Here is a 24,373-nt window from a genome sequence, read left to right as displayed (position 1 = left end):
AAGCCCCTTAGGCAAAGCAGACAGTGATATGAAAGATATGGAAGAGGGGTTCATCTGTTTTCCCTGTAAGTTCATATAGTATTTGGCACATTGAGCATTTACAGGTGTTTAAATATTACAAAGTAACAGGCAAAAAGAAATGGACATGGCTGCCCAAGACACATTTCCAAAACTGTCCAATTAGAAATATACAATAAAAAGTTCTTTAAAATTATATTGCCATTGTAGTAACTAAACCATCCATTGTTTAACGACCTAGAAACACTATGCTGTAGAATTCAGTAAAAAGCCGATCCCATCTTGAACACACAAAAAGTTTATTTACTAACGTGCCAAATGGCTCTCTTTATAAGGTGTTTCATCTATAAACTGCCAAAGAGTGGAACTCAAGACAAGGCAATTGTAAAGCTGCAAAAGGATATTTTATGTAGATAATAAGTTGCCTCAAGATTTTTTTAATAGACCAGCAAGAAAAGAAAACTTTTAAAAGAAGGAAATTTGAGGGGGGAAAAATAGAAATGCTAACCTTCTAGACAAGAATAACTGTATCTAGCATATGCAAAGGTTTTGTGTTTATAAATTGTGGGGAAAGTTTTTCTATATAATCAAAATGTGTATCTTTAATTGTCTCTAGATGACACCTTACTTTTTCCCAATATAACAATTTAAAGCCAAAAAATTTTAATATGTAGTTACAGCCACTAACTTGAGTTAGGATATCAGAAGAATCTTCATAAATATGTTACGCCTTTTTCTTTTTTAAGCAACTAAAGATGTCTTTTGCATTTTCAACTGGGTTGAGATCCTTAAAAACCTTATTAAATCCAACTAACCAAATGTGATATTCAGGCACTAAAGGTCTTCACCCTCCACATTTTGCCAAGCGATCAAGTTCATCCTAAAGGATAATTCATTGTGTCGCCATTATGTCCTTTTTGCTTGGGCTGTGACAAACCATGCATGATAATCATCCATTTGGCGTGAAAAGAGAATCTCAAGATCCAAAATCAATTCACACATGTTGAACCCAACCACAATGCTGTAGACATGCTGACTTTACAATACAGTCAGGCTTCTAGTTTCCTTTACTTTAATCATTATCTGATGTGTAGAACAATTCCAGCCCCTTCATGTGGACACAATTTAAATCCCAGACTGTAAGAAGAGTGGAAAGAATGTTTCCTTTTTACTCTCTTGGCATTCATGTCCATATTTGTTGGAGTAATGAACTCAATATGCAGGAAGACTCAGATAAACCAGCTCCACACTAGCTAAACTAGCTCTATATCCCATGGGTGAAAGAACATATAAGATAACAATTCCATTCACCCAGCCTCACACAGAATATAAAAGTTTTGCCATAATATTTTAAGAATTTATTAATAAATAAAAATGCATAGGCAACTCTCGAGGGCATCCAAATAAAGGTCTAATATTGTGGGTGACTTCTATTTTTCCACATTTTGGTTACTACCCTGTAATTGTAAAGAGTAAGGAGACTGTCTGTTAGAGCAGATATTACTTCTGTTTTGCAAATAAGGAAAGATGTGGAGAGACTAAGCTGTGTGGCTTGTCCACATTCACATTTTGCAAACAGAAGTACCACTAGCCAAGTCTGGTTCTTTCTGATCATGAGAAACATATCCCCACCATGTTCAGCTGCTAAACTACTGAAATAAAAAATAGTTTTGTCAGTGGCAAATAGGCAAACCTTGAAAGGACCATCAGGAGCGTAAGTGCTGGGGATACAAGCGGCACGAGTGACCGGGGGGTTAAACTCTATCACTTCTCTCCAAATTAGGATGACCTGATAGTGAAAGAGTGACCGATTTTGCGACTGGCATGACTATTTCAAAACGGTTGGCTCAGAACAATTTTTTTGTACTAAATTAAATTTTTTTGAATTAAGTAAAAATAGCCACGTGATGTATGTAAATTTCTAAAACCGAGATTAGTGAAGGCCTTTCCTGCCAGGCATCCTGTCTCAGGTGATACCTCGGTATCCTTCTGGAAAGCCTGGGAAAGCTTCTGCAGTTCACTCTCCGATTGGGCCGCTCGAGCCTTTTCTTTCTCCCAACAGTGCAGCACATTTTGTAGTTCCGCTTTCAAAGTGCTTATGAGAGCCTCTCTGTCTGCACATTTAGTGCGTAAATGACTTAACTCTTTACTGACATCAGCCAGTTTATCCTGAAGGTCCTGTCAGAGATACAAAATAAAGAGACCATATGAAGGCCGGCCAGTAAAGGGGCCGAGGATGCAAATGTAAAATACATAATGAAGACTTCCTAAGCTTTACCATAAAAGAATCGTAAAGGCAAGCATCTGACTACAGTGCCAAACATACTTGGGCATTTTAAGGTATTGGATTGAACATATTTTCTAAAGTATGCTATTGTAGCTCAAAAGTTAGAAAAAAACTGCTAAGTTTTAACATGTAAACATAAAATATTCCCAAGATAGCTAATTCCAAAAAGCTCTTTGAAAAGGACTTTTCCTTTCAATTCATCATTTAAAAAAATAATAATAACTTGGTAGCTCAAAGCATTTTAATAACATGTAAATAACACTTTTAAATGAAATCTTTTACCTTCCGTATAAGAACATTTACTTCCCAATGACATGCAAATTCTAACAGAAATCTCGCATGTGGGACATAAGATTCTGAATTATTTCTTCTTCAACCTTATTAACAAACTCTACTGAAGTATGTCCATGACAAACTCAACATTAAGCAATACAAAGACATTCCGACGCCCACACTTGCCTCAGTATGATTCTGCAAAGATGTAATACATAAAACCAGTGCAGAGAATAAAATAAACTGTTGTCCTGGACCATAGCCAGGTGCGGCCCCAGCCCGTTACTAGGCCTGATGCATTAAAAACAATGGCTCCACCCTACAATGATGAAAACTGACTCCAAATACTGATGTGCTTATGTAAAATATGTCGAATATGTATCTGAGGCTGGGCATTAAATCTTAAATCGTTTTTTTCAGTCTGTGGTATTATAATTAAATCTGGGAAATGCATTTTTCCTTTAACCAAAATAATTTCCAACCAAGTTTTATTTTTTTAATGAAAAAAACATTCTTGTTTCTTTGATCAACAATAAAAATTCAAAACTGTATCCAAATGTACTTAATAAAAAATAGGAAGATACATTTTCAGATAGTTCTACTTTAAAATATTCCCTCGATAGTCATTTGGGTCTCTTAATACAAAAAGAAAAAGTCATTCTAAGTCCTAATACCTTAATATTTTTAGTGTGAGATTCTATCTTCTGTTGGGTAGAACTGAGTTCATTCGATGCTTTTTCCTTAGCATCATTCACGCTGTTTAGCTGATGAAAGAAAACGGAAGTTACTTTTTTTGTATTTTTCAAGGACGGGTAACTCAAAAAAGCTCATCTTTAAATGTTTTTTATGCAATTACTTAAATACCAATGTTCCAACAGTGATTAACAGTTAAAAAAATTCTTTCTTTTGGTTAACTATGTCATTTCTGTCACAAGTGCGCATGGCTAAAAAGAAAAGAAAGCATTCAAGCTTAAAATGTCAGTGATGTTATTGTGCATTTACTCGATGGCTGGATAAAGGATTTTATTCTTACTGTAAACAAATACAACTTTATTCTTAAAATCCTCCTGGACCAACATGCCAAAAGCAGTGGCATCTATAAGGAAAGAGAAAAAGGACAGAGCAGAAGACTGTTCTCTCTATACATCATGAGGGTATTCACTGGACTCTCCCTCCATATGACAACTTCAGGGTCGGTCACAGGCAGTCCTACTGGGAAGGCTTGTGGCAGGTCATCAGTTGGTCCTGCTCCGCTTGTGATTTATTTTCTTTGACAGTTCATTCTTCTTTCTGTCAGACTGCTCTTTTTGCTTTCTTTTCAGCCACCCCCTTGGTCTCCCCACTGCTGTCTCTGGCACTGGTTCACAACAAAGCACATTACTAAGCCAAAGCCTGCTGAGTCGACTTTTCAACTGTGCTGAGGATCATGTGACATTCATCCTCCCAAATAACAATTCGCTGTGGGTAATATGTTCCTAGTTACCCTGCAGCTTCCAGACCTGGGCCTCAGAAGAGTTTCAGAAAGTACTAACAATACAGGTTGCCTTGTCTCACTGGGAGCGACTTGGCAATATTTGTTCTTTACGGCAATTTAATTATTCCAGCGGTCATTTTCGCTTTTGCCTTCTGAACAATGACAGAGGGCATTAAGAAGGCTCACTTTTCCTCCTTTGTTGACCTTGGTAAACTAAAGCAAAAGAAACCTCTTTTGAAATGTGAAATATAAGGATATAATGGCCTTGTATTACTTGAAAGAAACAAATAAACAAAAGGATAAACACTAAATTCCATGCTATGTGGCTTGTCTTTGGTTTGAACAGTCTGTTTGTTGTTCTGCTAACTAATCGTGTTTAATGTAATTATTTCATACTCTCTAATTCGACAAGATGCAACTAAACAAACTCTTCAATTTTTAAGCATAAACTCATAAAATATTTTAATACCCAAGAAAATTATCAACCCACACATTAAACAATACAAATGAGATGATAAAGAGAAGCACGAGATTTTTTAATCAGCAAATTAAAAACTAGCAGGCTACATCAAACAGATGCTTGTTTTTGAAAACTTCTAACATTTACGTTCTTTAGAAAATGAGAACTTCTCTCTTTTTTTCATTAAGACTTCCTCAATTTCTAGAAATCTTAACCTAAAATAATTGACACAGCCTCAATTTCCACTACCTATCCCTAATTTCATAAAAGCACATTAACACTTAAATAGAAACATATGAACACAGAAGACTCGTGCAGTTTTTTATTAAGTCAAGATAGATACATTTTGAAGGCCGGGAAAGTGACAGAGTCTTTGCAACTTTGAAAATCACAGTGTGACTGCAGAGTTACGAAAACGTAAGTGAGACACGACTTTAGGCCACACTTAAAGAAAGAACAGTGACGGACAATTTATTATTTTTTGTATCTGTGAAGCTGTCAATTCAACATCCCCCATCTTTCTGACCTTTGTAACAAGCAAGGGAATGCACTGCTGCAGGCCGAAGGCTATATGTGTGGAGCCAAACAGTGCCAGTGTTACCTCATTAGACGCGTCTTCCAGCTTGTTCTGGTAATCTGTCAAGGTACGCCTCAAAGTCTCAAGGACAACAGAGAAGCTGGGAGGTTTATCTTTGTCCTTGTGGATGCCTAGAGAAAAATGTAAGATGAAAATATATCCCAAAGTCACAAAGAGACAAAAGCTAAGCAAAGAGTAACAGAGAGATTACAATTAGATAGAGCTGAAAAGGTATTAGGAAACATCGAGGAGAGTCGTATTCTCCAAAGTATACTGCTGTATAGCCAAGTATTAATAGCCTTTCTAAACAAGTGATCAAATTAAGTTCATAGTATATCAAGTTCAGACTTACGGCTACTTCGTACCTTACAAAGGCCCACACTGTAGTTAGTAGTGAGCTCTTTTCTTTTTTTCCTATCTTCTAAATAACATATGTGTACATACCTGTTATCCAACAATTAAATGAACAGTCTATATACTAACATTGTTTGGGGGAGTTATATACATTTACTCTGGTCCTTGTGTTTCTGATCAGTCAGGCTTATTTTGCTTAAATAATAATTTCTGAACCCAAGAGCACATCATTTTCTGTTATACTTGGAAATATTCTTCAATCCTTAAAATTCTCAAGTTACAATTTGAAATAAATAATAAAAATGCTATTATCTACACAGGCCCACATCATGTTTCAATTAAAACCCTTAAAACTGATACTTATTGTAAAAATATGAGTATTTCCATATTATGCCCTCAAACTATTTTAATTTAGTTGGGCCATAAGTCAGTTGAGCTAATCAAGGTCACATGGTCAAATGTAGTTCAAAAGATTAATCCAAAATAATCAAAAGTTTAGTTTTAAAAGCCACTTTAAATTGATTGTCCACTGTACTTCTGTTAAACAAATAGCAAATTTTAAAATATTCTTATTAAAAGATTTTTCTTTTCATATTATAATTTCTCCCTAGCATATTTTATAATCTAAATATTTCAATAAACAAGAAACATATTTTCAACAAGGGTGATTTCAAAAAGAAGCATTCATAATATACGTTTTATTATTCATTCATATACTTTACTGAATTCCTACTATGTACTAATCCAAGGTATTAGACACATGGAGGTAAGTAAGATTGGCGTGGTATCTGTCCTCATAGAATTTACAGTCTAAAAAGAGGAGGAAAGAGAGTAAGCCAGTAATTACATGAGATCATTTATCCATTCTTCATGTATTCAATTGCTGGAACTTTGGAAAGATGGGAAAGAAGGCAATAATAAAGGAAAGAAGAATAATGGAAGGAAGGAAGGAAGGAAGGAAGGAAGGAAGGAAGGAAGGGAGAGAGGAAGGAAGAAAGGAAGAAAGAAAGACAAAAATAAAAGGAGAGAGAAAGAAGAAAAAACTTTGGGCTCAATCACAGACTAACTTTATCTCAGCACACTGTTGATATTTAGTGTTTTAATTTTGGATAAAATGTTATTAATAAATTGATTATATTCATCAAGGTATAATTTAAACACTATCTCAAGTATGGGTACACCTTAGATTTTTTTTAAACAGAAGAAGAATATTTAACTTAAAAACCAAAAGTAATATAGAAGCAACACATATCCCAGCTGGGCAAAAAAAAAAGACGCTGCTCTGAGCCATGATAATGGAGAAGACAGTACTCTTTGTAATTACTATGAGTTAGAAAGACAACTCATTAAAAATTTTATTAAAAGTCTTACCAAATATATTTTTTAAAAAATTGCTCTTGCACAAGATAAAAAAAAAATGTAATGTATAATTCTTTTCTTTTGCTACTACACAAGTAGGCCATGAATAAATCATTCAAGGACACTCGGGAAATCTGCTGGCTTTTACAATAAGGGAGAAAACTTCCTCTTAGAAATTCAGAAGAATAAAACCAGTTTAATATGAGTGTTGAGGGGTAAGGGGACAAAATGACCTCTCCTTACTGACCCATGCATATTCTTATATTCTACATAAAATAAAGTTTCTTTGCTTGAAAATGTTTATACAATAAAGTTCAGTTGAAGTACAACGTATACATTAAGTCACCCACATCCATCATAAAAAGAAATAGTTCCTGGTTCCTTAACATGGCAAAAGGCTTATAAAGAAAAAGAAAAGGTCACTAGGACCCAGGACCTTATTGACTAGTTTGACTTACCCTAAGAATAACCACTGCACCATGGCCCAAGAAACAATAAACAGTTAAAGATATCAAAAGGAGTTCTAAAAACGCAGATAAAGAGCAATAAAAAAACAATTTGAAAAGTGGTCATAAATGGCTTTTCAAAGGTCAAAGTCTAAATGAAGAACAGAATGTGTCAGAACACTATATACTTCAACAGCACTAACTCAAAACCTTCCAATGTCGTCTATATGTGTACGTCTCTGTATTTGGATGCCAGCCTATACTTGCACATCACCACTATCTGCTTCAACCCCTCTCACTCGCTTTTAATATTAAGACCATTTCAACTCTGGATATTCCTTGGCAACATTTTTTGTTTGTTTGTTTTTTGTTTGTTTGGGTTTTTTTTCACATTTTATTTCATATTACTACGAGACATCATAACACTTACATTAAATATAAAAATATATGCATGTGTGTGTACCCATATCATAACCCAGTGAATGTTTTATTATTTATAATAATATTCTTCTCTTCTGGTATGTACAATATGATTTTGTTTTGTAGACACCTACTTGAGCATTATTATCTTTTGTGATTCAGGGCAAATTACCTGAATCTGACTCTGATTAACAATTCCACTAGGGTTGTGGCATAATTATCTGGCTGAAAAGGCCAACCTCAACTGGCTGTGCTTCTTATCAGAGAAGGTTCTCAGGGAAGAATAAATTTTCCATCTTGTTTGGGACTAATCAATCTCTTGTCAAGGGCATATATTTCTTTCATTATCTCATGGTAGATTAGAAACTGCTAGCCTAATATATAGCACCCAATTTCTATGTTTCTTAGGTATAGACTTACCTAAAATTATTACATAAAGGCAAATCTTTTTTTTTTTTTAATGAATAGCCCATAGCAGAGAGAAGATAGAAAAAAATGGCTACAAGCTCTCTATTTAAATGTTTTCTTTCAGGGGTGCCTGGGTGGTTCAGTCAGTTGAGTGTCCAGCTGGTGATTTTGGCTCAGGTCGTGATCCCAGGGTCATGGGATCAAGCCCCATGTCAAGCTCCATGCCAAGTGTGGGACCTGCTTGGGACTCTGTCTCTCTCTCTCTCTCTCTCTCTGTCCCTCTTCCCCTCTCACACTCTCTCTCTCTAAAATAAAAATAATAATAATAATAATAATAAATAAATATTTTCTTTTAGACAAGCTCAAAAACTAAGTATTTCTACACGACCCAAATAAACCACTGCTTTTGAAGCTAGTGTTATTACTTCGGTACCCTGTAATTCCACAGTAGAAACATTAAATTGAGTCTATCTCTTCAACTTTCTCAGACATTCATTCTCTTATCTACCTCAGTCTCCTGCAAGACTCCAAAAGGGGAGAATTATTAAGAAATAATGGAGACACATAGGGTGCCTGGGCAGCTCAGTCAGTTAAGCGTTGACTTGGGCTCAGGTCATGATCTCACAGTTCGTGAGTTCGAGTCCCACGTTGGGCTCTGTGCTAACAGCTCGGAGCCTGGAGCCTGCTTTGGATTCTGTGTCTCCTTCTCTCCCTGCCCTTCCATGCTCAAACTCTGTCTCTCTCTCTCAAAACTAAGTAAACATTTAAAAAATAATAATAATAAAGAAATAACGGAGAGACAATAGAAGACAAAAGACTGAGATTTTTTTAGACTACATATATGTGTGTATATGTATATATGTATAAATACATGTAGAACATGAACAGTCATGTTCATCCTTAGAATAGGGGGAAAAAGAAAACCCTGTTATTTAATGTGGATTTTTAATCACATAGTAAAACACAGAAAATAACATACAAATGGGTTTTACCTTCACCTAAGAAAGTCTAAACATTTAATACATTGATGATCAAGAAAATTCCTTTTTCACTCTAAAAGCATTAGATATAAACATTTTGTTGGCAGTTATGCTTTTCAAATTGAGACTACATTCTGTATATCAATTTGCTTTATTCACTGTGATCATAAACAAACTTCTTCCTTATCTTGTAAACACAGGTACCCATTCTGGAGTTCTTAAGGAAAATGGCTTATAACTTTTTTAACATACAGAGAATATTTATAATGTAAGTCTTGCTCACCCACCCCTATGTCTCCAGGGAAAGTAAAAAAAAAAACAAAACAAACAACAAAAAAAAAACCTTCCTTTACCAATGTTTGAGAAATGTATTGGTGAGGGGAGTCCCAGAATCTTTCATGAGCTAGCTCTATATGGCTTGATAAGCTCTGTGCAGCTGAAAGGCCACAGATAACAGCCATCAGGCTGGGTCCCTGAAATCAATGAAGACAATGGTATCTGGAGTGACAAAGACCAGGTGGTAGCACTTAACTTCCAGAAACAAAATGGACATGTTTACCATAATGGAATCAAAGTAGTAAACAAAACAGTTTTACCCACAGAGATCACAGGTGTTGGCTAACTGATCATGGTGTTCATAGGAGTAAAATACATACTCTACTTAAATGTTATATGATTTGGGGGGGTGTCTGGGTGGCTCAGTTGGCTAAGCATCCAACTCTTGATTTTGGCTCAGGTCATGATCTCACCATTCGTGAGCTCCAGCCCCTCATCAGGCTCTGCAATGACAGTGGGGGGCCTGCTTGGGATTCTCTCTCCCTCCCTACCCCTCCCATGCTCGCTTGCTCTCTCTCTCCCTCTCTCTCCAAAAAATAAATAAACTAAAAAAAAAAATTATTTAATAAAATAAAATATTATCTGATTTGTATAAGAATAAAAGTTCTAAGTCTGATTACCAGAGGTAGGACTTAAATCAACTCAGAAAAGAGTCTTTGCTCTCAGTCAATTATCAGACTTGGGCTAGTTCATAGACCAGGTGTCCCTTGAATAAAGAGGTAGGGTCCCGTTTGGAAACCCCAACATACTGCCAGAAGGTCATACTGTAAATCTTCTTCCTAGCCTTTCTCAAAGAAACATGCAACCATTTGCCAAGGTGACTATGCACTAGAGAAGGGGAGTTATTCACTGGGATAACTAGACACTGGATCTGAACTAACACTAATTCCTGAAGAACTAACATGCTATTATGGTTCACTAGTCAGGGTAGGAGCTTACAGAGGTCAAGAGACTGACTGAATTTTGGCTCAGATATTTCGCCATTGGGCGCAGTAGGTACTTGAACCCAGCTTATTTCCCTAGTTTGGAATCCATAACGAAGAAAAGACAAATGCAGAAACTGACACCATATCCATATTGGTTACCTGACTCAAGCACTAAAGGATTTACAGAGGAAAACCAGACAGAAAAAAAAGCTAGTGGAAGTCACTAGAACTTTTACCTACCAAAATAGTAAATCAAAAGTAATGCCACCTTTCTGGAGAGATTGCAGAGATTAGTGCCTCTGTTAAGGACTTAAAAGATACAGGGGTGGTGACTTCAACCACATGAGCATTCAACTTATCTGGCTTAGTGCAGAAAACAGATGAATCTTAGGGACTGTCAGCATATTACTGTAAGCATAGTCACATGTGATTCTAAGTGCAGCTGCAGCGAAAGATGCAGTTTCATTGCTGGAGCAGGTCAATACATTTCCTGGCAACTGGAATGAAGCTATTTCTTCCAACCTTTTAGAAAAAAAAAACTACCTGAACAGTTTCTTTCGGCTGTCAGGGCTAGCAATACACCCTCACAGCTTTACCTCAGAGCTATATGAACTCCGGCACAATCCAGTCTATAGGAACCTTGATCAACTTTTCATTCCAGAAGACTCTCATGTTCTACTTAGCTCCCTACCAAGTTGATGACGGCATTCTGACTGCTCAAGCTCAAGCAGGTCCTTACAGAATCTTAGTGTAAACTTTCAGGGAGTTGCAACAAAGCAAGTCATCTTCTACAGATAACTATTCTCTTCTCAAAAACCAAGCTATAGGGGGCGCCTGGGGGGCTCAGTCAGTTAAGTGTCCAACTCTTGATATCGGTCGGCTCAGATCATGATCTCACAGTCATGAGACTGAGACCTGCATCAAGCCCGGCATCCAGGCTCTGTGCTGAACATGGAGCCTACTTGGGATTCTCTCTCTCCTCTCTCTCTCTCATTTTCTCAAAATAAATAAACATTTTTAAAAAATCAAACTTGCTACTAGTCCTCAGCAGATAATACATCCATGGCCACCAATTTACCAAGTGACCTGAATTGCCTATCATAAAATCATTACTGTCTGATCCACGATCCATAAATTTTGGCACACACAACAGCACTCTATCATCAGATGAAAGTGGTCTATACAGTGTGAAGGCACAAGTAAGTTACATGAGCAAATAGTCCAGATTCCAATGGGCCCTATTCTTGTTATATTGCTTCCTCTCTTACCCACACCCTGAATCCATGAAAAATTTCCTATGACCCATTGACTAATGGGAGAAAAAAATGGGCTCAGTATATAGACAGTACTGTATGATATGCTGGCACTAATTAAAAGTAGACAGTTGTGGCACTACAACCCCCCTCAAGGGTGGCCCTGAAGGATAGCAATGAAGTGAAATCCTCCCAGTAGTCAAAAACAAGTTATGGACCTGACTATTATTTTGCCTGGAATGACCAAAAGTGCAAATATACACCAATTTGTGGATAGTAGCTAACTACTTGACTAAAATGGTCAGGGCTTCAGAAAGAACACAACCGGAAAATTGGTACCAAGGTGATCCGGGCAGGAGCATGTGGGTATACCCCTCCGAACGGGCACTGTGCCGAGGCCAGCCAGTAGAAAAAGATCTTAATAATCAGGAGGACAAAATGAGGCATTCTGTGGATGTCAGCCAGCATCTTTTCCCAGCCTCCTTTGTCCTTACCACCTTTGTTTTCCTTAGAACAAAAGGATCATGGCAGCAAGGATGGAGACAATACATGGGCTCAGCAACATGAACTTCCATTCACCAACACTGATAGGAATACAGCCCCTGTTGTATGCTAAATCTATCAAGAGCAAAGGCAAACAGTGAACCCATGAAATGACACCATCATTAGGAGACCAGCCAGCCACCTGGTGGCAAGTTGATTTTACTAAGTCACTTCCATCATGGAATGATAGAACGTTTTAGTCTTACTAAGGTAGACACTAACTCTGGGTATAGAGTTGCCTTCCCTGACCATAAAATTTCTGCTGAAACCACCATCTGTGATTTTACAAGACACCTTACAATTACAGACTCCACACAGCACTGCTTCTAACTAGGGAACTCAATTTACAGCAAATTAATATGGAAAACGGCTCATTTTTATAGAATTCACTGGTCTTACTATGTTTCCCATCACTCTGAAGTAGCTGGCATACAGCATAGTTGAACTGCCTTTTGAAGAGTCATTACAGTGGCTGGATGGCAACATTTTGAAGAACAAGGATAATATCGTCAGGATATAAACTGTGCTGTGAGTCAGCAATCAATTTGTGGTATGTTTTTGCCCTAGCCAGGATTCATGGTTCCTGGAATCAAATGTTGGAAATGGGACTGGCTCATCTCACTATTACACCTAATGATTCACTAGTGATGCTTTTCCCATCCCAGAAACTGTAGATTTTTTTTTTTTTTTTGGTCTAAGTCTTGATTTTTGAAGAAGAAATACTTCAGCATGAGACATACCAACATTCCATTCAAATGCAAGCCGGGAATATCACCTAATCATTTCTGGCCTCCTCAAACCAGGAAACCAAAGAGCAAAGAAGGTTCTTCTATACAGGATAATTGGCCTTGATTATCAGGGGAAAATTTGTAGTATGTCTAAAGCAAACTAGAGCAGTCTAAAATAACAGGACATCCCACAAGGCATGTCTTAGTACACTAATGTTCTGTGATAAAAGTTAATACACCAGGGGCACCTAGCTGACTCAGTCGGTGGAGCACACAACTCTCGATCTTGGGGTTATGAGTTCAAGCCCTGTGTTCGGTGTAGAAATTATTGTAAAATAAAATATTTTTTTAGGAGCACCAGGGTGGCTCAGTTGGATAAGCGTCCGACTTCGGCTCAGGTCATGATCTCATAGTTCGTGAGTACAAGCCCCACATCAGTCTCTGCACTGACAGTGTGGAGTCTGCTTGGGATTCTCTCTCTCTCTCCCTCTCTATCTGCCCCTTCCCTATCTGCCTGCTCTCTCTCTCTCTCTCTCTCTCTCAAAATAAATAAATAAATAAACTTCAAAAAGAATAATAAAATAAATAAATATTTTTTTAAAGTTAATAGACCAGTAATCTCACTTCTGCATATATACCTAAAAGAATTGAGGGGCACCTGGTTGGCTCAGTTGGTTAAGCATGCGACTCTTGATTTCGACTCAGGTCATGATCTCATAGTTCGTTGGATTGAGCCCCATGTCAGGCAGGGCACTGACAGTGTGGAGCCTGCTTGCATTCTCTCTCCCCTCTCTCTTCCCCTCCCTTGCTTTCTCTCTCTCTCTCTCTGAAAATAAATTAATTTTAAAAAAATAATTGAAAGCAAGGTCTTGAAGAGGTGTTTCCACATTTATAGGAGGAGTATTCCCAATAGCCAAAAGGTGGAAGCAAGCCAGGGCGCCTGGGTGACTCAGTCGGTTAAGTGCCAGACTTCAGCTCGGGTCATGGTCTCACGGTTCATGGGTTTGAGCCCCACATCGGGCTCTGTGCTGACAGCTCAGAGCCTGGAGTCTGCTTCAATTTCTGTGTCTCCCTTTCTCTCTACCCCTCCTCCACTCATACTCTGTCTCTGTCTCTGTCTCTCTCTCTCTCTCTCTCTCTCTCTCTCTCAAATATAAACATTAAAAAAAAAAAAGGTGGAAACAACCCAAAGGTCCATCAACGGATGAATGGACAAACAAAATGTAAATATTATTCAGCCTCAGAAAGGAAGGATTCCTGTCACATGCTATAACATGGATGAAACTTGAGATCATTGTGCTAGGTGAAATAAGCCATTCACAAAAAGACTAATACTATATGATTCCACCATATGAGGAGTCTAAAGTAGTCACATTCACAGAAACAGAAAGTAGAATAGTGGTTACCACAGGCTAAGAGTAAGGGGGAAGGGGATATGATGGTTAATTTTATGCATAAACTTGACTGGGACACAGACATTCAGTGAAACATTATTTCTGGGTGTGTCTATAAGGATGTTTCTGGATGAGATTGACATCTGAATCAGTAGACTGAGAAAGCAAATTGCCCTCCCGAGAGTGGGCTGGCCTCATCCAATCTTCACTGAAGGTCTGAATAGAATAAAAGGCCCAATAAGAAGGAATTCTGTCTCTCTGCCTGTCTGTCTTCACGTTGAGACACTGGTCTTCTCCTTCCCTTTGACTCAAACTTAGACTGGAACCACACCCTCAGTTCTCCTGAGTCTCCAGCTTACCCACTGCAGATCTTGGATTTCTTAGCCTTCATAACAGTGTGATTAATTAATGATCCCATTGGAGCACTCTTATTAAAGTCACTCCCTTTGATTTTACAAATGGAAACTATGAGCATGATGAAGTAGGCCAATTTTGGTCTGTACACCTGTGGATTGGGACGTGAGAGAAGTAAGTGAGAAGAATTTGGCAAATGACACTAAGGAGACCTATGTGCTGCTCTGATAGGCATCCGCAGCTTCTCATTGATCCATGAATATCCAGTTAAAAGGTACTATCCATGGGGTTCACAAGGACAATTAAAATTCTCAGGAAGATACCAGATCTAGCCAATAGTCCTTTACTAAAGAAGTAAAGCAGGAGAGAGAAGAGGAAAAGTCCAATCTGTTGCCCTGATTATCCTAAGAGCAGTCCCTGAGACTGCCCAATCCCTGGGTGATGTATATATGCCTAAAGGCATCAAACTCTGTTACCATTATTTCCCAGGGTCCTCTCCAGTAGAAAGAAAAAGAACACCTCTAGAGTATTACAAACGATTTCCTCAAGGAAGGAAAGGTTGATGAAGGTCGGAGGGTTCTATTTCAGTCAACACAAAAATCAAGCACCCTGAGGAGGATCCAAGACTGAGCCACAAGAAAAGTTTTTTTTTTTTTTCACGTACCTAACCAAGGAAAAAGTACATTCTATGTGTTTATTAACATCCTCAGGCAGAGGTGAAACTGTATTAGAAGAAACACTTGAGGCAGGGAGACTGCATAGGTTCAAAGTGGGAAAGGATATCTCCCCATACACACCCTGCTGTAAGAATTTTCACCAGAAAAGAAAGGAGATATGAACAGCTATAGTACTTCAGTTTTGGTGGAAAGTAGACATAGGAAAAATAAATATCCCTGTTCAAGCAAATGAAGACAATCTTGTCTAATAAAAGTAGGCAATCAAGGTGACATTTCTATGGCCGATTTTAGATTGTACATCTTTTCCACTTAAGGTCAATCTTCCTGGTTACTCCTTATGGACTGCTACCCAAAAGATATAATGATATAATGTACCCATTATACCCTTATAATTAGGAAAGAGACTCCATGACTACCTTTATAACCTTAAAAACTGAAATGCAAAATAGACATTCAACCTGATACTAATTCATTCACACTTATATTCATTAATATTCAACAAATATTTGCTGAGTGACTGCTTTGTGCCAAGGAATGTTCTAGCTGCTTAAAGTACATTAGCAAATAAAAGAGACAAAGATCTTTGCCCTCATGGAGCTTGGACACTGTAGTGATTAATTTTATGTGTCAACTTGACTGGGCTAAGGGATGCACGTAGAGCTAGCAAAACGTTTCTGTATGTGTCTGTGAAGATGTTTCCGAAAGAAATTAGCATCTGAATCAGTAGACTGAGTAAAGATATGCCCTCACCAATGTGGGCAGGCATCATCCAATCTATTGCCTCCCTACACCCCACTACAGACAAAATGGCAGAAGAAGGGCAAATTCTCTCTTCTAGAGTTGGGACTTCCATCTCCTCCTTCAGACTCCAGGAGCCCCTAGGTTCTCAGGCCTTTGGATTCAGACTGAATTATACCAATGGCTTTCCTGGTTCTTCAGTTTGCAGATGACACACAGGTCATGGCATTTCCCAGCCTTCATAATCACATGAGCCATTCCTATATATATATATATATAGGAGATATACATATGAGATATATATATATAGGAGATATATATATATATGAGATATATATATATATGAGATATATGTGATATATATATCACATATGATATGAGGTAAAAAAGGAAGTAAAGCATTCTTCCCTACTTGCCATACTGAAGAAGTATATATATCCTATATATATTGGTTCTGTTTCTATGGAGAATTCTAATACTGATAAAATAAGTACACCATGTAGTGTGTTAGAAATGTTGGACAGCCATAAGGGCTACAGGAAAGAAAAAACGTAGAGCAGAAAAGGGAGAGGTAGGGAGACAAGTGAAATGGGGGTGAGCAGAGGGTAGCTTTCATAGGGTGAGATCTCAGCATGCAACTCTTAATCTTGAGGTCATAAGTTTGAGCCCTACATTGGGGGTAGAGCTTTCTTAAAAAAATAAAAACTCTCACTCACATTTAAAAGAATGTGAAATAAATAAAATAAAATAGACAAGAGAGAAAGCTATGCAGACACATCTGTGTGAAGAACTTTCCAGGTGGAAAGAACGGCCTGCACAAAGGCCCCCAGGGCAAGAGCATGTTTGGTGGCCTCGAGAAACAGCAGGAGGCCAAAGTGGCCCAAACAGAGAAAGGTGCAGGGAGGTCAAAGGAGTGATCAAGAATAGGGGCAGACCGGGTAGGATCTTGAAAGCCCTTGCTGGCACTTTGGCTTCTATGCTTCGTGAAAAGCAGAGCCCAATAAGGTTTAAGGCAAAGGAATGGCAGGCTCTGACTTAGGTTTTCAAATGATCATTCTGGTGGCTTTAGAGAAAACAGACTGAAGGGAGAGTCAGGGAGAAGCGGAGACGGGTTAGCAGGAGGGGGCAGTGTCGGAGGCATTAGGAAACAAAGTGTGAACTGTCACACTGATCAACGGTGAGAAAATCACGTTAAATCCTCTAAGTAAATGAATTCCTGAATGTCTTGGACCAGCTGCAACTTTGCTTCATCCTCTACCTGAAGATAAGCTGATGGGTTACTCTTGCTTCAGAAACATTTCTTAATGTAGAAGTCTGCAGAAGCTGAAGAAGACGGGGAATAGAACACCTGGCAGCTTCTGTCAACTCCAGACTAAAATTCATCCAAAAAAGTAATTTTCATTCACTCCATTTTATTTTTTTTTATTTTGTGTTTTTTTTATATTGAATATAATTTATTGTGAAATTGGTTTCCATACAACACCCAGTGCTCATCCCAACAGGTGCCCTCCTCAATGCCATCACCCACTTTCCCCTCTCCCCCACCCCCCATCAACCCTCAGTTTGTTCTCCGTTTTTAAGAGTCTCTTATGGTTTGCCTCCTTCCCTCTCTATAACTTTTTTTTTCCCCTTCCCCTCCCCCATGGACTTCTGTTAAGTTTCTCAGGATCCACATATGAGTGAAAACATATGGTATCTGTCTTTCTCGGCCTGATTTATTTCACTTAGCATAATACCCTCCAGTTCAATCCAGGTTGGTACAGCCTCTCTGGAGAGCAGTGTGAAGGTTCCTCAAAAAATTAAAAATAGATGTACCCTATGACCCAGCAATAGCACTGCTAGGAATTTACCCAAGGGATACAGAAATGCTGATGCATAGGGGCACTTGTACCCCAAAGTTTATAGGAGCACTTTCAACAATAGCCAAATTATGGAAAGAGCCTAAATATCCATCAACCGACAAATGGATAAAGAAGATGTGGTTTATATATACAATGGAACACTACTTGGCAACGAGAAAGAATGAAATCTGGCTATTTCCATTTTAAAATGCAAGTCAAAACAAACAATTTTGTAAGCATCTAAATTTCTTCCATAGATTGCTCTTCCTGGACTGGGGAGTGTAGATACTGAGTCTATATTGAACTGAAAGCTACAAAGAGGTAAAAAAGGAAGTAAAGCATTCTTCCCTACTTGCCATACTGGAGAAGAGCCCATCTCTCTTGAAAACCCTTCTGGAGGTAGCTGAATTAACTTTGTAACGAATTCTAAGGCTGAGCTATCATCACAGAGTAACAACATGTCTCTGTTTGAAATAGACTTTTTTTTTTTTCAAACACATATACACTGTGAGATATATACATGTTTACATCACACATGCACACAGGATGTTAGCCTAGATAAATTTTTACGTTATTTTATTTGCAAGGAACAAAATATTTGTTCAACTTTGTGTAGGCGAAGCCAGGCCTGACATAGCAGACGATCTTAATTGTTCGGGTTCTTCCACAAAATATCAAGCAATAAAGTTTATTATTTACACCTCTCTTGGGGAAGTAACAAAACCCCAACCTTACCCTGGTTCAGGGAGTACTTCACAGTTTTAAAGGGCTGTTTTGTGAAAGCCGAGGGCCAGAGGGAAATCGAGTCCTAAGCAGGTAAACGTAGCCAGGGCGCCAGCGAGAAAAAAGATGGCACACTCAGAAGAGTTCATCAGAAGAGAATCTAACCAAGATATTTTCAGAAATGACAGGTTTTGGTAAATTATTTTAACAAGCAATGCTTTGCCTTGTAAAGGCTGACCTCTACAGACTGCATGATCTGGGCTCCTCTGCCCTCGGACTTCTGGTTGGATTTGGACAGTGAGTGCACCAGGAGGAGGTTAAGAGGATGGAGGAAGAAAGAAAAAAAAGGAAAGAAAAGAATGGCCTGGTGTTTGTTTCCTCTGTTTCCTCTGCTCTGGTGCATTCCTGGCAGTGGCTTCAGTTTTTAGCAGCCACAGCTCTTGTCGGGCAGGCCCTCCTCCACGGTGTGGCTTGTATTGTGACAATGTGTCCTCCACCGGACCCTTCAGGCTTAGGCCTGGGGTTGCTTTCCCACTGTTACTTGTTCTTGCCGCCCTATCCTATCTTATTAGTTCTCTGAACCTGTCCATGTTTCCGTAAATATCCACAGATCAGAGAAAAAGTGGTTCTTGGTGGGTAAAAGAGTAAAAGAGCCAGCACCACACAGAAACAAAACCCACTCTACGGCAAGACAAACATCACTAATCACCATACAGTCCCTTTTCCGGAAATGCTTTATCTAGAATATATAGAGTGTGCATTTATATGGGAAACTAGGAGTTTAAAAAGGATGGTTATTGAAAGATGAAAAGAAAAAAAAAACTTTAATAGTCTTTTCCTATAGGCTTAGCAAAAGCTTATGAGTTCCTTTGTTATCAACTATTTCATGTTAAAATTGAAAGGAGATATGACCTCAATATTTTTAGTTTTTTTAATTCAACTCTGAAGAAATATTTAAAGTAACATAGAAGTATCAGATATACCATGATAACTTAACAATTTTTAAAGCTCCTAATACCACTAAGCAATGATACATCTCAGTACTACTGCAAAAGAAAATTGTATCCTCCACAGCTTTAGTAAATATAACTGAACACTGGATATCTATTTGTTTAATGTTTATTTATTTTTGAGAGAGGGAGAGCACAAGCAGGGGAGGGGCAGAGAGAGGAGGGGACAGAGGATCTGAACTGAGCTCCATGCTGACAGCACAGGGCCCAAACTCAAGAACCACACGATCACGACCTGGGCTGAAGTCGGACGGTCAACCAACTGAGCCACCCAGACACCCCAAGGATATCTATATTTTTATGCCACTTTTATACACCTTGATTTTTCCACAGTAGCAAACCATGAAACACTACTGTTTTGGGGAAAAGTTAAAAAAAAAAAAAGTTATCTGTTAATTTCTTAATTATGGCTAAAACAGCATAAAGGAAAAAAGCAGACAAAAATAAAAAACCCACCAGATAATAGCAAAACACACTAAATTTCTAACAGTTCACCAGCACAAGTCTGCAGATCTATAAGGTTCAAACGGGCCCGATCATATCCCTCTGCTTTTTCAAGCACAACAAATATCCTGAACTTACAAGTTCCTAAAGAACTCATTTGCCAAATATCTATTCGATTCCTTCAAATAACTTGAGTCTAGGAATTCAATTTTAAAGTGGAATGAATTTAATTTTACATGCCTTTTGAAAAACACAAGTCAGAAAGCAACTAAATAACTTGAGACCGACAGTAGGGCAAAAGGAAACTGAGGTAGAAAAGCAAAAGTATTTAAGTCAAAGCTACTATTACACACATAATGGCAAAGACACAAAAAAATTAAGGACGTAGAAATCGTGAACAGCATTCATTAGCCAGCTAACGCTTCCACTAGTTCCCAAACTATGCCTACCTAATATACAATTTTTATACTTCTTTATCTTAATAGCTACACTAATACTAAAACCCAAACATTTTTCCTAAGCACTCTTATCTGCAGAGTACGTGTAGTAGGGTAGCAGGAAGCAAAGGCGAAAACCAGCTTAGCATATGCACTATGTTACAGGCTGTGTCCTACATAACCTTTTGAATGCATGACCTTTAAGTTGTTGAAGGTTGCCTCAGAATTTGGCTCAATTTGATGGAAACATCTGTTCCCCTCGCAGGTATACTGTAAGGACTTTTTTCTCAGTTGGATTCAGAACACAGCAAGTGAGCCCTTGTCTGTCCAATCATACAGACCCCAACACTTGTAAATCAAGTTCTGGGAGGGCAGCAGCAGGTCCACATTCCGTCACCCTTTCTCAGCCAGCTAGGCCAACTGACCGCTGTGAGAACTGCTCTTATCATGTCATCAAATCGAAACATGTTGAGATAAGGGACTGGAAGAGGCATCTGCAGAATTCCCAAAATGTAGTGACTTTGGAACATTGACAGATGCAACTGTCATTTTATACCTTCAACTAACCTGATGTCCACTGGCCCGACACAGTAAAGCTGTCCAAGATCGATTCCAATTCTTTCACGTTATTTTCGCATGTCTCTACTAGAAAGGCCTGGTGCTTCTTAGCCTTTTAATTAAGAAAACAATTACACATAATAAGGTCACATATTATAAGAGCTATAGATTTGTGTGAACATATATGGCACTGTTAAGTATAAACAAGCTAATAATTACTCCATTCAAATCTCTTATTAATAAACCTCTTTCTGTCTTAATCATACCTTTTACTTGGCTGAATGTAACCCTGTGTAAGGTCTCGATAACAATTTACTGAGGCCTTAGTGCCTGGCACTATTTTATACTTAATAATTCTTTTTATCCCACAGCAACCCAAGAAGTAAGGGCTATTATTATCCCAATTTTACAGATAAGAAAACTGAGACAAAGAGGAATTAGGAAACACGTTACAAGATCGAGATTGCAGTCGTGTGGCAAACGGCCAGATGGTGGTCAAAAGTGAATACAGTATGACCACAGAGAAGGAACTGCAGCAGTCTACACAAGAGGAAATGGTAGCATAGGCGAGGGTCTTGGTCATGAAAAGGAACAGTGGGGGGCAACATACTTAGGAGATGGAATGACCAGGCCTTGGGACACCGCACTGGGTTAGACTTCATCAGATTAAACTGGATTAGATGTGACTGGATTGGATTGGATTGGATTGGATTGGATTGGATTGGATTGGACTGGACTGGATTGATGACCTTGGGTAAATGGTCAGATAGAAGGAGGAGTCAAGAGTGATCTCAAGTTTCAGGCTCGAAGATCTGGCAGATTTCAGTAGTACAGTGAGAACAATGAAGGTAGAGAAGGTCTTATTTGGACTGTTTTTGTTTATTTACTTGCTTGTTTTTGGCAGCGAGTACAAATGAATTTGGTTTCGATCACATTTCATTGCAAATAGCTTTTAAGACATTCCTAGTACCAGCACAACACCTGACAAATAGCAGGCTTTAAATAAATATATTTGAATTAACAAAGAACAAATAAAATAGAAAGATATGGGAGGCAGCTGGACATAATGGTATAATGCTCAGAAGAGAAGTCAGGAATAGGTTTGGAAATCACATACAGATATTCCTTGGGGCTTACCTAGAGAGCATTAGACAGGAAGAGAACCTAGGACAAGGCCTTAAGGAACTACAGAAGTTAATAGTTAGAAAAGAAAAAAACCAGCAAAGACGATTGAAAAAAGAGAAAGAAAAACAGAAAAGTATAGTGTCATGAAAACCGAGAACATTTCCAAGACAGAGATGTCAGTTATGTCTAATGTCACAGAACATTCAAACAAAATGGAGACCAAATAGTGTTCAATCGGCATAGAGGTCACTGGTGACCTTGATGAAATCTGTTATAATTCAGACTGGAATAGGTTGAAGAAGCAATAAGCCTGAATTTTGGGTTTTTTCCTGACTGAGAGCTAAGTCAGCGGAAACAGGAAGTTTAGATACCTCTTTCCCGGTAAGAAGGGAAGGAGAAATAAAGGGAAGTAGTTGGAAGGAAGAACGAAGCCGGAGAAGAGTTTTGTTTTTTTTAATAAATGAGAAACTTAAGCATCTGTAGAAGCTGATGAGGTGGAAACACTAGTGCAAGAGTGCCTACATATACAGAAGAAATGGGAGAACAGATCATACATGGCAAAATTATATCCTTAAAATACGTAAAACTAATAATACTTCCTTTAGATGTCAGTTCAATTATCACTTTTTCAGAAAAGTTATCCTTCTCTTCACCCCCCTGACTACATCAATTCCCTCTATAAGATTCTCCTCAGCAATTATCACAATTATGATTCTGTATTTATTTGAATAGGTCTTTTATTAGCCTCTATTTCATACTATTTAAGCCCCGTGAAAGGAGATATGGGAGGGGTTTTGTCCTCACCAGTGTATTGCCACCACCTAGACAATACTGAATATCAAAAGTAATAGTTAAAAAACCATTTTTATATAAAATACATATTACATGTCTATAATTTTTAATTCAAATAGGATCATAGTATACATGCTGCTATATAACTTACTTTTCCATTCATATTATGTCTTTGACATCTTTCCACATCACATTTTTTTAGTTTCGTAGTACTCTATTGTTTAGATGTACCATTAATTAACTTAACTAGTCTCCTATTGCTAAAATCTACAGGTTATTTGCATTTTGGGCTATTACTGATAATAGTACAATATACATCCTTGTATGTGTACTCATATATCTTTGCATAAACATGCAAGTATACCTGTTCCATAAACTGCTAGAAATAGATTTGATGGGTAAAAGGGTATGAACATCTATTTTCAGACAATTGTTACCAAATTGCTCTCTAAAGAGTCCTACCTTGTATAATACCATGTCCAGTATAAGTGCCTATTTCTCAATATCTTCCCAATGATAGGAATTATCAACTTATTTTAATGTGCATTTCTTTAACTTAAACATTAAGGATCTTTTCATGTTTACTAGCCACCTGTACGTCTTTTCCTGTGAACGCCTTTCCACATCATGTGCCCGTTTTTACATTACATTGTCCATATTGACCATAGTGATTTATAATAGTCTTTTCTTTTTTTTTCTTAATGTTTTTATTTATTTTTGAAGGAAGAGAGAGACAGAGTATGAGCAGAGGAGGGGCAGAGAGAGGGAGACACAGAATCTGAAACAGGCTCCAGGCTCTAAGCTGTCAGCACAGAGCCCCATGCGGCGCTCTGCTCGAATCCATGAACTGTGAGATCATGACCTGAGCCCAATGTCAGACGCCCAACCGATTGAGCCACCCAGGCGCCCCTTAGTCTTTTCTAAATTACAAAAACGATCCCTTTGTCATACATATTGCAGATCGTTATTGCCAATTTGTCACTCACCTTGTAATCATGTTCGTAGAAACAAAATCGTATTTTTTAAGTGATCAAATTTATCAATAATTTGCTTTGGGACTTCTAAATTTTATGTCAGACCTTCTTTACTCCAAGATTATAAAATAATTAATTCCCTTTTTCTTCCAGTGCTTTTTCACTTTCTTTTTTTATGGCTCTTTGATCAATCTAAAATTTGTTTGATATAAGCAATATGGCAGGGATTTAGTTACATTATTTCCTCTTATGTATGTCCCGTTACCTGAAAACTCTGGGATAATTTATCTTTAAAACACTGATTTGGCATACTGTGATATTGTGATTTATAGTAAGAAATATAATTCTGGTCTTTATCCATGGTTCCAGGCACATAGCTCCTAAAACCCTGGTAATTTCCTTTCGGAACAGTCCTAAGTCCATCTTTTATTATATTATTCAGTTTTGTTCCCAATTCCTGAAAT

The 24,373-nt window shown here is 37.9% G+C and overlaps 1 protein-coding gene across 9 annotated transcripts in view; it reads right to left on the bottom strand.

Moving 5' to 3' along the window:
* The window catches only part of CCDC171 (coiled-coil domain containing 171), a 302,377-nt gene that overhangs the window by 183,184 nt on the left and 94,820 nt on the right, over positions 1-24,373 (bottom strand). For all 9 annotated transcript variants that reach the window (XM_019415442.2, XM_019415439.2, XM_019415437.2 and 6 more), the window contains 4 exons: positions 21,028-21,130; positions 5,114-5,220; positions 3,253-3,342; positions 1,996-2,196 (listed from right to left, as the gene is read on the bottom strand). In XM_019415442.2, the coding sequence (XP_019270987.1) occupies positions 1,996-2,196; positions 3,253-3,342; positions 5,114-5,220; positions 21,028-21,130 (501 nt within the window). The remainder of the gene's footprint in view (positions 1-1,995; positions 2,197-3,252; positions 3,343-5,113; positions 5,221-21,027; positions 21,131-24,373) is intronic.

Source organism: Panthera pardus, unplaced genomic scaffold (genome assembly GCF_024362965.1).
Source record: "Panthera pardus isolate Hobbes unplaced genomic scaffold, ASM2436296v1 HiC_scaffold_20, whole genome shotgun sequence".
NCBI classification, from domain to species: Eukaryota; Metazoa; Chordata; class Mammalia; order Carnivora; family Felidae; genus Panthera; species Panthera pardus.
The sequence above is the reverse complement of the archived record's forward strand: the minus strand, read 5'-3'. Positions and strand labels throughout refer to the sequence as shown.